We start from the raw sequence: 11790 nt of genomic DNA on the forward strand, positions 1-11790 counted from the left end.
AATCACGTATTATTTCAAGTGATTGTTTTGCATAAATAAATATCTACCTTATTAATGATAACCAAGCCTCCTCAGATAAAGGGAGTACTGTGTTGAAACAATATTTGCTGCTAGAAACTGACAGAACGTCTTTTGCTGTAGTTCTTCACTTCCTACACCAAGTACTCTAGAAACCTACCTGGCAAGAAAAGTTCCTATGTTTTTTCCGTAAGTAAAGCTCAGAAAAACCTTGAGAAGACAAAAATAATTATTTATTAATTCTTACAAATGATACTTCTTAAATAGAAACAAGAATCTGCAGCCAAGCATTCATTTGACATTAACATTTCAAATAGCAGAGCATAAAGTAATGAATTATTTATCATACACGGTAATGTAATGATAATACACTGATCAGATTGTTAGGAGTGTTAATAGTGTCTTCTGTGTGTAAACTGCGTAAAGTATAAAAATATTCCTTGGAATGCATAGATAGCGATCAGCATCTGTGCAAGATAATGAGTGTAACAACGAAGTCATCAACCCAACAGCTGAGCTTTTCTTGAGTGGGTCTAACTGGCTGGTTAATCCTGGTACCTTCATGGATTTAGCTGGCATTAGACAGCCGTTGCCTAAACTGTATCTGTTCTGTGTGCCAGGGAGAATGCAATAGACAAAGTGCGATACGAGGAACAACAATTTTATTATTGCATTATACAGTAGTTAATACACCGCCAGCAATTGGGTATAAAAACCAGATATCGCCAATGACTCAGACCACATTTGACCTCCAACGCTTTTCAGATGAGGATATTTTGTTGTGACAAAATGTTCTACTATCAGCCTTAGGAGACTGAGCTTCAGTCTAGTTAATTGGCACACAGGAAATTTGGGTGTTTGCATGGATCTGTGCTTCCAGGTGAACACTGAACATCCGACTACAAGGCAGATTGGGAGAGGGCTCCCTCTCGTGTGCTCAGTCACTCCTGCTGAAGCTGCTTCCCTTTGCACAAAGTACTATTCACTGGATGAGAAAGAGAGAGCACGGGTAAATTTGGGTACCAGTTCCTACTGTATTAGCTGTAATATAGGTGACTGCTCTGACTGCAGGGGAAGAACGAACTTCTTTCTTTACCTGCCACAGCCTCTGAGAAAAGAGACGAGGCTGTGGTGGATACCTCACTCCAGTCAGAGGAAGTCAGCTGGAGCCATAAGAGTTTCAGATGCAGTTTGCGCCTCAGCATTTCCTCCAGCTAGTTTGGGTGGCTCCCTGCTCAGCATGCTACTTCTATAAATCACATTTACGGGTCCACGTACATTGTTACAGCTAACTTGGGCTGTAAATTCTTAGACAACAAGACAATAGAATCCTTTGGTTGCTGTAGTTTCCAAAGAAACTGGGGCGAAGGGAGCGGGAAGACGAAGAAACAGAGGGAAGTTTAGTCCGGTTTGGTATGTTCTGTTTGCCTGTTACATCTCATCTCATACGTTAGCTCATTCATCTAATTCGTAGTACATGCTTTTACAGTTAGGCTACCAGAACGGAACTCTTCCTCAAATGTAAATGATTGAGTAAATACTAAAATCCTAAAAAATTAGATAAAATCCAGCTCTGAAATACTATTCAATTTACTTATTCCACAATTTCATAGCAAAGTAGTCTAATTCTGAATTTTAAGTAACAGGAAAAGTGATTTTTTTTTTTTTTTTTTTTTCCCCCCAGTAAACAACACGGGTAAACACAAGTCATTGGGAAAAAAAGAAAATACATTGCATAGGAACATCAAGATTTAGTATCAGCCCAGAAAACCCTGAGCATTTCACTAGTTTCTTTTTACACAGGCAACTTTAAAGTTTCCAGATGCGATCTTTCTCAGGAATGTAGAGGCAAAAGGAAAATAAGATTACAATTTTTGTGCTTTTAAAAGGGGAAATTAAAGCAGCATTGGAGAAATGTGTTTTCAATACAGTAACAAAAATAGTATTTTAAATTGCACATGTCAATACTATATATTGACAACATATAAAGACAACAATAAAAGGGATTTTGGTTGAGAGCATATTTATGATTTGGATAATTACTATCACTTGTTTTCAACCTGAGAAATAGGGAAAAGTGTAAACAGGGATTAAGAAATCACAGGTAATAAGTCACTTGATACAGTATTTAAACTAGACATAGTTTTGTGCTTCTTCCACAGATATAAACCCTTCTGGTTTTTGTCTTCTAAATAAGATATGACTTAAAATACATGATCTAAAAAGTGAATGTTAATGGTAATGGACTCAGTACAAATACTAAATGGGTTTCATGGCAGGTTCTTTAGCTTGAGTACCTCTGCTATTTTATAGCAAACAAATTATCAGAACAGTTTAAGGTAAGCCTTTCCCTGAGAGCTGCTAACTCTGCAGTATTTCAAGATTATCTTTTTGTAAGGAAAAGTTGCATTAACAGATAGTTCTACTGATACTACCTTTGCATTATACTATTTTCATATTAGACTCATTACTCTTAGATTAACTAGAGGCTGTAACTGTGCATAACAACTTTAGTTTATTTCAAGGTTAACAAAATAGATTTTTTTTCACATCATTAGCCCTTATAGATACTGTATTTCAAACGTAATTTTAAAATGAGAGATACAAATCTTTTGTTTTATGCTTTAAACAATTAATACGTAAGTTCTGATGCCTTCTTGTTATAACCACTCCGTTCAGAAAGTGTTGGGACTCTGAAAAGTAACTGTTTGTCGCTTACTGTTAGCACAAGCTCCAGTTCTTGGAAATCCTGTAGCCTTGCAACATCTTTGTCCTTTAAATAAATACAATAAGTTGTTAAGTGATAAACCTATCAATTTTGCAGAGGTAAGTTAAAATAATAGGGTCATAATAACACAAAGTATGTATTTATCCATAAATATGACAATTCTTTACAGTAAACTGGAAAGCAGACAGCCTGTTGCATCTCATATTTATTCTGGGATCCTATTCAGCTACTCAAGTCTATTTTTAGAAGGAACGCAACACTGATGGTGAGTGCAAGTGACTAGTGGAATTAATTACACTTGTAAAGATCTACTGCATGCCACCCCCAACTCCTCTTTTTTTTCCCTTGGTAATTCTTAGAAGCTCATGAATTGATTCTTGCATCTACCCAAGAAGGTCCTGCACGCAGCTTCCTCTAGAGCAGCCCACCAACACCATCGTAGAGCTGGCTTTGGCAAGGTCTTCAGAGAGCAATGGAAGACACCCTCCCACAGTACAGGCTCAAGCTCTGATCCCCTCTGCAGCAGTACTCTGCTGCTAAACAGCATTAAACAGAACCAGTTTTGTATCACCTCAAGGAACAGTAAGTGTCCTGCAGTCCTACCCAGAGAGCCTGAAGTAATTAGAACTGGAAATAAAAACACTCCTGTCAACAATAACTTAAGTTGGCAAGTGACAGAATTGCTTATGTCTTTTTTTTTTTTTTTTTTTCCCCACTTCTTGACTAACAAAGAATAAGTCATCTGATAGTCGGTGAAGATGCAGTACAGTGAAGTCTATTGATCTAGTACTAATCAGATCAGGTCCATGACTGATGCCAACAATGCTCTAGAGGGATTTAAGAGTGAAAGAAAGGTCAACAGTGAATCAGTAAAACAGGTCAGCAGGTCCGTTTGCTGTTTACTGCACAGGTAAATGTCACTGAAGTGAAAAGACAGTTACGTTCAGAGCCCTGCACTCAGAATAATTCTGAAACACCTTTCTGTTTTTTGAAAGGACCACATACAGTCCTTACTGAACTAGCAAAACTCAGTTGAGTACTGCAGGCCTTTTAAACGCTGATGACAGGTCACAGTGGTGTGGTATTGCACTGAATTTAAGAACGTAGTGGAGAAATCAGGTATTAACTGGCCTCAACACCAAATGTCTATGAAAGCAAATGATCAAGAAACTTGAGAACTTTTTTATTAAAAATCCGAATCAAACAACTGCTGAATGCTGGAAGTTGAAGGGAGGTTTTTTGTTTGGGCTTTTTTTTTTTTTTTCCAATATGGGCATATGCAGGTGACCAATTATTCCTTTTTAATGGTAACCTAAAAATCTTTTTTGTAAGTTACTGCACTTCAAAATTTAGAGTTCTTACCTTTCTTAACATTGTATTTGGTAATTTTCTGATCTTCTGTACATGCTCAGGGTTAACACCAAGCTCACGGCAACTCACTCGGAGCAGTTCCTTATAGGTGAGTTCTTGTCTGTCCAGTTCAATTTCAATGAAGTCATTTTCTCTAAGATTAGGGTTTTGTATTCTAACTTTAAGCACCAGTTCTATTAGAAATAGAAAGATACATTAATAGGCAGATGTATAAAGGAATTGGAAAAGATAACTCTGTGCTAACTTCCAAATATTTCTATGTTTTATTAACCTCGTTTGTATCATTTGTAACAATACAAGAACACTCAGAAAGCAAACAACTGGACTTGTATGATGACAGTTTTCATCAGATTGACTTTCATCAACCTGTATGAAAAAATCATTACAAATATAATACATTGCGCGTGTATGCATGTATGAACCTTTGTGTGAATACTCATCTTACTGGATTTAAGCTAATTTAAAAGTAGATTATACTGGTTATCAATTTCCTGAGCAATCCAAGATTACTTTTATTGGTTGTCCTGGTTTCTGCTGGGATAGAGTTAATTGTCTTCCTAGTAGTTGGTAGAGTGCTATGTTTTTGAGCTAGAATGTTGATAACACTGATGGTTTCAGTGTTGCTAAGTAATGTTTAGTCTAAAGTCAAGGATTTTTCAGCTTCTGATGCCCAGCCAGCGAGAAAGCTGAAGGGGCACAAGAAGTTGGCACAGGACACAGCCAGGGCAGCTGACCCAAACTGGCCAACGGGGTATTCCATACCATGGGACGTCCCATCCAGTATAGGAACTGGGGGGAGTAGGGGTCGGGGGATCGCCGCTTGGGGACTTACTTACTGGATGTCGATCGGCGGGTGGTGAGCAACTGCACTGCGCATCATTTGTACATTCCAATCCTTTTATTATTACTGTTGTCATTTTATTAGTGTTATCATTATCATTATTAGTTTCTTCTTTTCTGTTCTACTAAACCGTTCTTATCTCAACCCACAAGTTTTACTTCTTTTCCTGATTTTCTCCCCCATCCCACTGGGCGGGGGGGAAGTGAGTGAGCAGCTGCATGGTGCTTAGTTGCTGGCTGGGGTTAAACCATGACATTGGGTTTTTTTTAATTCATCATCAGTTAACCTCTCATTGCTAATTCATGGCATCAGAACACCTTTTATTTCAAGAATGAAATTCTGAACTGAAACTGAAATTCCAGATTTCCCTCTTTGGGCAGGCAAAATTTACCTGCAGAAATGGCAGATCATATAATAGTTCACCTCACGACTCAGGTCTGCAGATTGAGCCATGTGAGGTTCTCTCTTGAGCTCGCTGGCTGCATACTCACATTCTTTCTTTGAAGCTTGGAGTATGCTCTTTAGAGAATTAGATTACCCTGGTGTCTGTATGCTTTTATAGCATTTAAGACAAATAGCAAATGTTTTCATCAATATCTTAATAACACTTCCAGCAGAAACAGGGGATCTGCCTCTTTAATTCCCTTCAAATGTTTCCTGAATGCCTAAGCATGGGAACCTGAAAATCTCTAGAAGTGCTGTGAATACATGTAATTGTGATTAGTCTATTTTCACCGTCCAAGATGACAGAAGTTCTAGGACAAAGTGAGAAGTTTTAGTGTTACCTTGCATATTAAGTGGAAAAGCTCCTGTGAAGAAAACGGGCTGAAATGCTGGCACAGGCCCCATACAGGAGCCGTTCTCTTGCTGAGGTATGGACTGATTTGATCCAGCTGGCGAAGGGGGACTTCTGCTCCAAGACACAGATCCCTGGTAAACTGGACTTCTCTGAAGGACAGTTTTTGAGTGTGGTGGTACAGTACACCCTCTGGGCAGTGACGGCATGCCTCCGTTATCAGCCGCCTTGGGAGCAGCATTCCCATGCTGTAATGGTGCACATGTGTAAGTCTCCACATCAGGTAAGGAAGAAGAGTCGGTATCTTGTGATTCTAAGTGTGAGATACTCCCATTCATGGAGGGATCTGGAATAGTCTTACTCATGGTGTTATAAACATAAGGGAAGGGTGGGTTAGCCAGGTAATTAGGGATGATTGGCAGATCTGAATCTTTCTTTAAGTCTGGGAGTTCATCATCTTCCACTGTAAAACAAAGAAAACAATATTCTCCAAGACTGATTTGAGGGAAAAAAAGAAATATTGCTATTGCACTGTGGGGTTTCTTTTTTTTTTTTTTTCTTTTTTTCTTTTTGTTTTTTAGGGGAGGCAGTAGAGTGTTAAAAGCATCACAGGATAAAAGATGAATCAAGAAGCTCTATGCCTTTTTTTCCTACAGTAAACAGAACCATGCTCCAGTGCTGCAACACAGTAAACACAAAAGCAGAGTCTGATTCTAGTAATTCTGGGGGTGCTGTTTCCTTCTAAACACTGCAATACTTTTGTTTTGTTTTGTTTTAATCCATAGCTAGCACGTTGTAACATGGTCTCTGGTGGTATAATGCTATTGTCTTCATAATGTATAAGGCAATGAAAAACAATGGGTAATATGTTGTTCGATATTAAGGCAGGGGATAAAGGGAAAAGAACAGGCAGTACTGGGAACGCTGCAACATTACCAATTCAACAGCTGGGAGACAATAATGAAAACAAAAACAGACAAGGGAATACAAAGGGGAGGAAAGAGGTTGTTAATTGACCACATTTCAAATTACTTATCACCTCTAGCAGCAAAGCCTACTCTGCTCCAACAGTTACAAAACACTACAAAAATGCTCTGCCGGTGTCTAATGACCTGTTTCTCTGGGCTGCGTATTTTCCATTTATTCAACACAGTGTCTAAGCTCCACCCAACACCACGAAAATTAGGTGTTGCTCATATAAGGGCTTCATAGAAATTTGAAAGATTTTCTCCTGTTGCCCTTTTGCAAACAGGAAGCTGCATCTGTCATTGGTTTAATCATGGCATTTTTAAAAATACAGTTTTTCAAATTTTTCAGTATTTAGAAAAAAGTTTGGCTAGCTGGATATGGAATTTGTTGGTAATCGTCTTTTCTTAAACTTTGATTTCTTACCAAGTAAACACTCTAGAAATCAAGTCACAGTTATTACTAAATCCCAAACACGGTATCTTCACGTGCAAAATAAAGATTGGAACATACATGCTTTAAACAGCCTTTTACTACAGCCTTTGATGATCATATCGCAAAGCCAATAGGTTTACCTCCCAACATCTTCCTTATCTCTCGCTTTGACGTTAATTGGGCCGGCCTTTCTCCTTTCTTCGTAAGGATCTCCTTGTCAGCACCGGCGTGCAGCAGGTAAGCCACCACTGGAGCATGGTTCCGTTTACATGCCCAGTGCAAACAAGTCCTGCACATGGAAAACGTTAACACTGTTTGAAATCCTAAATTACAGCAGATTAATTGACACTCATTCTTGCTGCCTGTGAGAAGAACAAGACCTAATGCACGGCTAACAAAAAGGTTTTAATTGCAATCTTCCTTGGAAATTTACACTGGTTTTGGAGCCTGCAGTGACACCTGCTGATGTAGTTTTCCCTTGCTCTAATACTCTTGATACCAAGTTACCATAGTAGTATTTTTAAAGTTCAAGATCTTTTCAATTTGTCATTTATTAGGCTACTAACTTTTCTGGAAAAATAAATATAAAAAGAAGGCTTGTGTATGCTATTTTAATCTTTGAAAGAATAAGTTGTACTTGAAATACTTGCGTGTGTATGTGAGCTAATAGAGATACTTCCCTGGGATGCTATTTTTACTCTTTAATTAATGCTGTCAGCACAATGACTTGCACTTTTTGGAAAGTAAATTATGTTTAAAATATTGTAAGCATAGTTTCTAAGCACAGTTCTTTGCCCAGTTGCTATTTGCTGCACTAGCAATTCCCAAGCTTTGATCTGCAGACAACTAGTATTCTGCAATCTGTAACTGCTGCACAGAACTAACCGCTTTTCTATTTTTTTTAAATTATTATTTGCAGTTGCTGACCTAGAGAGACTAATAAAGAAACATCCTAAAAGCTACTTAGCTTATTTAGTGCTTAGTTTTAGGGACTTTGTAGACTCACACATTTTAACTCATTGTGCAGTCTTACCATTCTTCCCTATCCCACGTTCTAGTGACGTTTGACCTTTCTCCAGCTTTTTTCTTTAAATACTCTAGTTCCAGTTGAAGGAAACTCTTTGCAAAAATGAACACAACCCTTCTCCAAGTTTGTTTGATTGTTAAGAATTAAATAAAATAAAGCAGAGATAAATAACAAACGTGTAAGAGAAAAAAAAATTCAGCTGGAAGTCCAGCTCCAAAAAGCTTTTTCTACTTTGTTTTTTTTTAAGGACACAGTCATTAGACTGCAAAGTTTTATCTTGACCAACAACTCCCAACTTTGTATACAAAATTCTGTTGTTTTAAATTTTCTTGTGTAAAAGAACGTAAGGGAGAAAAGAAATAATCTAATCTTTGGAGGGATACAAATCAGGTAAAACAAGAGAAGACAAGGTAACTTGCAAAACCTCATTAACTGCTATATATTCTGACTTAATTAAGCCTGTCTTAACAGAAACAAAAGGCTCAATTCTACAATTTCTCTTAATAAAAATTAATGCATCTTGATGGCAGTAAGTATCTCTGAATTAAAGTTAGTGGGACTAGTCAGTGCAGCAAGGGGTTATGTAGAATTAGATCTAATTGAAGAGACATGAATGTAAGTGTATGTATACATATTTTTCTTCATAGACTATCCTAAGAAGTGTGCTACAATATCTGTGTTTCAGAGGTGATATTGCTAACAACAGTGTACAATCCTGAATTCTCTCTCCACGGTTGGGCTGTGCATTTCAGCTAGAAAGTGCCATTTTTAAATGGGGTAAAAGAATTTTGTCAGCAGAGAGTATTCCTGAATTTTTAACACCAAAGATCCCACAGAATCTGAGACATGAAGCTCCGTGAAACTCAGACCACGTTTGTTCAGTTTTTCTGTGCAGCGTTTTCTGGCCTTTTCACAAATATCTCCTTGTGAAATGAGTGTGAAGAGCGTGCATGAATTCAGAAGTAGCACACTGCCAAGTCATAAACTAATTTGGTCCAAAGTGGTGGGAAAAAGCACAGACAGCGTGGCTGTGTTGCTTTGAGTGCAAAACCTGCAGGGTTAGTTAGTACAGAAGGTATGTAAGCCTCAATAGCACTGGCCTCATTTTGGGATCCATCCTGACCGTTTCACGTGGTCTCACGCAGAGAGGTACCAGCTACCCATGGACCCGACACACACCAAAATGTAAGTACTCAGCACCTCTTAGCATCAGAGATACTGAGGTCATTGGAGAAATTTAAATTCTACAAGAAAAATTAAATAACAGTGAAGACCCATTTAGTGCCATAGTTAAATATGACCAGATCATTGTTTTTAAAAATAATTATATTTTATGACAGATTTCTTTCATCAATTCCAGTTTTAGATACAAATTCATTTTGATGACAAGCAGCTGTTTATCTTACACACTGAGATAACTGAATGTCTTATGAATCGGTTCTCTGAAATTTTTACAAGTCCTAATTTTAATCACCACACTTTGAACCTCAAGTTGCAAGTGTCCCGCACTCCTCAAGATTGCTGATTGATCTTTCATCTTTGAAAGTCCAGCTCTTTTCCTAATTGTATTCTTCCTGGTTTTAATTACAAATTCAAGCACAATACAGCAGAGTAAATACAGGTTGAATTGAAAAAAACCAAAAACACCTGAGCATTGCCTGTAAATCCAGCTTTGGATAACACAGAGGAGTGCGCGTGTGTTCACGTATAGAGTCCCACTAGTACAAGTGTCTGCTACAGAAAAGTCTCCGGTTTAGTGTCATTGGGTGGCATCTGAATAGGTGTCAAAACCAAAGAGTTTAACTATCACTGAAACAGCCTGCGCGTTCCCTGCTTAAAAGGGAAAGTGATTTTCGAACCTGATTTTGGAGTTAATAGAAAATATTTCTGGTTAGACGCGAACACGCGTTGGCAAGCCGAGGTTTGCATTTTGACTGCCCGTGCTGTCTCAGCGTGCCCTTCCAAAAATAAATAAATAAACAAACAAAAAGCAACACAAAGCAACAAGCTGGTGACCCGGAGAAGCGGCGAACGGCACCGGATCCACGCAGGAGTGGGAAGGGGACGCGCGTTTGTCCCGGCGGTGACCGGCTCCAGCACCGCTTCGTCCTCGTGGGAAGAGAGGTCTCTCCCGGCACGGAGGAGCGGATCGACCTTTTGATTCCACTCTGCCGTGTTTCCCGGGAAAGCGTTAGCTCCGGGACACCCGAGGAGAACCCCCCCCCCCCCCGTTGCAGCAGGAGCCTTACCAGCCGTTGACTTCGTTCTGGGAGTTGAGGCCGACCCCCAGCTCCACCAGCCGCCGCACCTCCTCCGCGTCCCCCAGCGCCGCCGCCTCCCGCAGCCGCTCCTGCCGCTCCCGCTCGGCGGCCGGAGCCGCCATCTCGCCGCCGGCCTCCTCCCGGCCGGGCCGAGCTCTCATCTCCCGCACGCCGAGCAGCCCCCCCCCCTCCCTCACCCCGGGGAAGGAACGGCGGAGACGGCGGCCGGTGTCACCCCCGCCGGCGTCCGGGCCGCGCTCCGCTGGGGGACCCTATTACCGGTGACAACCCCGGCCCGGGGATGGAGTTCCGGCTGACAGCCGCGCCGGCGAGCCACGGCTGCCCGGCCCGGGCGGGGAGGCGGGCGGCGGTCCTGAAGGCACGGGGGTGTTGCTCGATATAAGTGCGTGAGACGCAGCGGCTCCTGCCCGCTCTTTGTTCTCGCGGGCTCTGGGTTGCTGCAGTTGTTCCGTCGAGGAAAGTCTCCTCGTCTTCGCGCGCTCCCGGCAAAATCAATTAATGCCTAAAAAGCGAACTCGACACCTGCCCGCAAATCAACTGGAAAGAGTACAGGTAGTTCCTGTAATTTGCATGGGTTGTTTTGAAAAGCTGGGTTTGGGCCTTGTGCACTTGGCCTAAACCAACTTATGGCAGGGAGAACAGCTGGTAAAAATTTCACGACTATAAAGGGTCAAAATAACATTTTCAGACTCCAGCCGGAGAGCTAGCCATTTCTATTCGTCTGCCCTGCGCGACCATGCCGGGGAACTCTGCAGTAGTTAGGCTCCAGTGTACCTGTTTGCTTTCTTGATGCAATGAGAGCAATACAAAGAAGCTGAAACAGCCCAGTTCTGCCCCATTTTCTAAAGCAAACACCCACCTCCCGTCCCACCCCCAAACCGTAGGTTATTAAGACTGAAAATTCATACAAGTTGTCTTGCATTGATTTCAGTTACACTCTTCCTTCCAGCGGTTCCAATGGGTTGTTGAATCATTACAAAGCTTGAAAGAACTTTGTGGTGCCTTACAGCGCTGCCTAATGGAGGTGTTACGGGCAGATTTCCGAAAGGAAACTCCGCAGGGAACGCTGGCATTTGCATGAAGCCCTCCGTGATGCTGAGCGAGGCTGCCGAGAGTCCTGTGGGTTTTACAGGATCAGCACAAATACAGATTTCAAGCTCTTAAAAAAACCTATAATTTCATTAAAAATTTAATTAATTTCATGCACTTAGGATGTTCACAATGATTTTGAGAAATCGGGAAGTAGCTGAAAATTGGCATGCGAAAGTCAGTAAAGATGAGGTACAAAGTCACTCCCAGAAAGGAAAAACAACCCAACAAAACGAG

The 11790-nt window shown here is 40.6% G+C and overlaps 1 protein-coding gene across 3 annotated transcripts; it reads right to left on the reverse strand.

Annotated features, from left to right (window-relative positions):
• Window positions 1-233: 233 nt before the first annotated feature.
• Window positions 234-10735, reverse strand: ANKRD40 (ankyrin repeat domain 40). Of its 3 annotated transcripts, XM_030015449.2 has the most exons (6): window positions 10432-10735; window positions 7296-7444; window positions 5744-6217; window positions 4109-4290; window positions 2738-2791; window positions 234-1003 (listed from the first exon to the last, which is right to left on the reverse strand). In XM_030015449.2, exons 1-6 carry the CDS (start codon window positions 10602-10604, stop codon window positions 1001-1003), a joined length of 1035 nt encoding a protein of 344 aa, XP_029871309.1. In that variant the 5' UTR covers window positions 10605-10735; the 3' UTR covers window positions 234-1000. The 3 variants fall into 3 exon arrangements, with proteins under 3 accessions (XP_029871309.1, XP_029871310.1, XP_029871307.1); XM_030015450.2 differs by lacking the exon at window positions 2738-2791; XM_030015447.2 differs by lacking the exon at window positions 234-1003 and having other exon boundaries at window positions 1700-2791.
• Window positions 10736-11790: the final 1055 nt, after the last annotated feature.

This window comes from Aquila chrysaetos, chromosome 5 (genome assembly GCF_900496995.4).
Source record: "Aquila chrysaetos chrysaetos chromosome 5, bAquChr1.4, whole genome shotgun sequence".
Lineage (NCBI taxonomy): Eukaryota > Metazoa > Chordata > Aves > Accipitriformes > Accipitridae > Aquila > Aquila chrysaetos.

Excerpts from the sequence above, each read along its gene's own strand:
- ANKRD40 (XM_030015447.2), bottom strand. The coding sequence starts at position 10,604 with ATGAGAGCTCGGCCCGGCCGGGAGGAGGCCGGCGGCGAGATGGCGGCT. Across the intron at positions 6,218-7,295 it reads GATAAGGAAGATGTTGGGAG|TGGAAGATGATGAACTCCCA; the intron begins GTAAACCTATTG and ends TTTGTTTTACAG. Across the intron at positions 2,792-4,108 it reads CAAATACAATGTTAAGAAAG|GACAAAGATGTTGCAAGGCT; the intron begins GTAAGAACTCTA and ends ATTTATTTAAAG.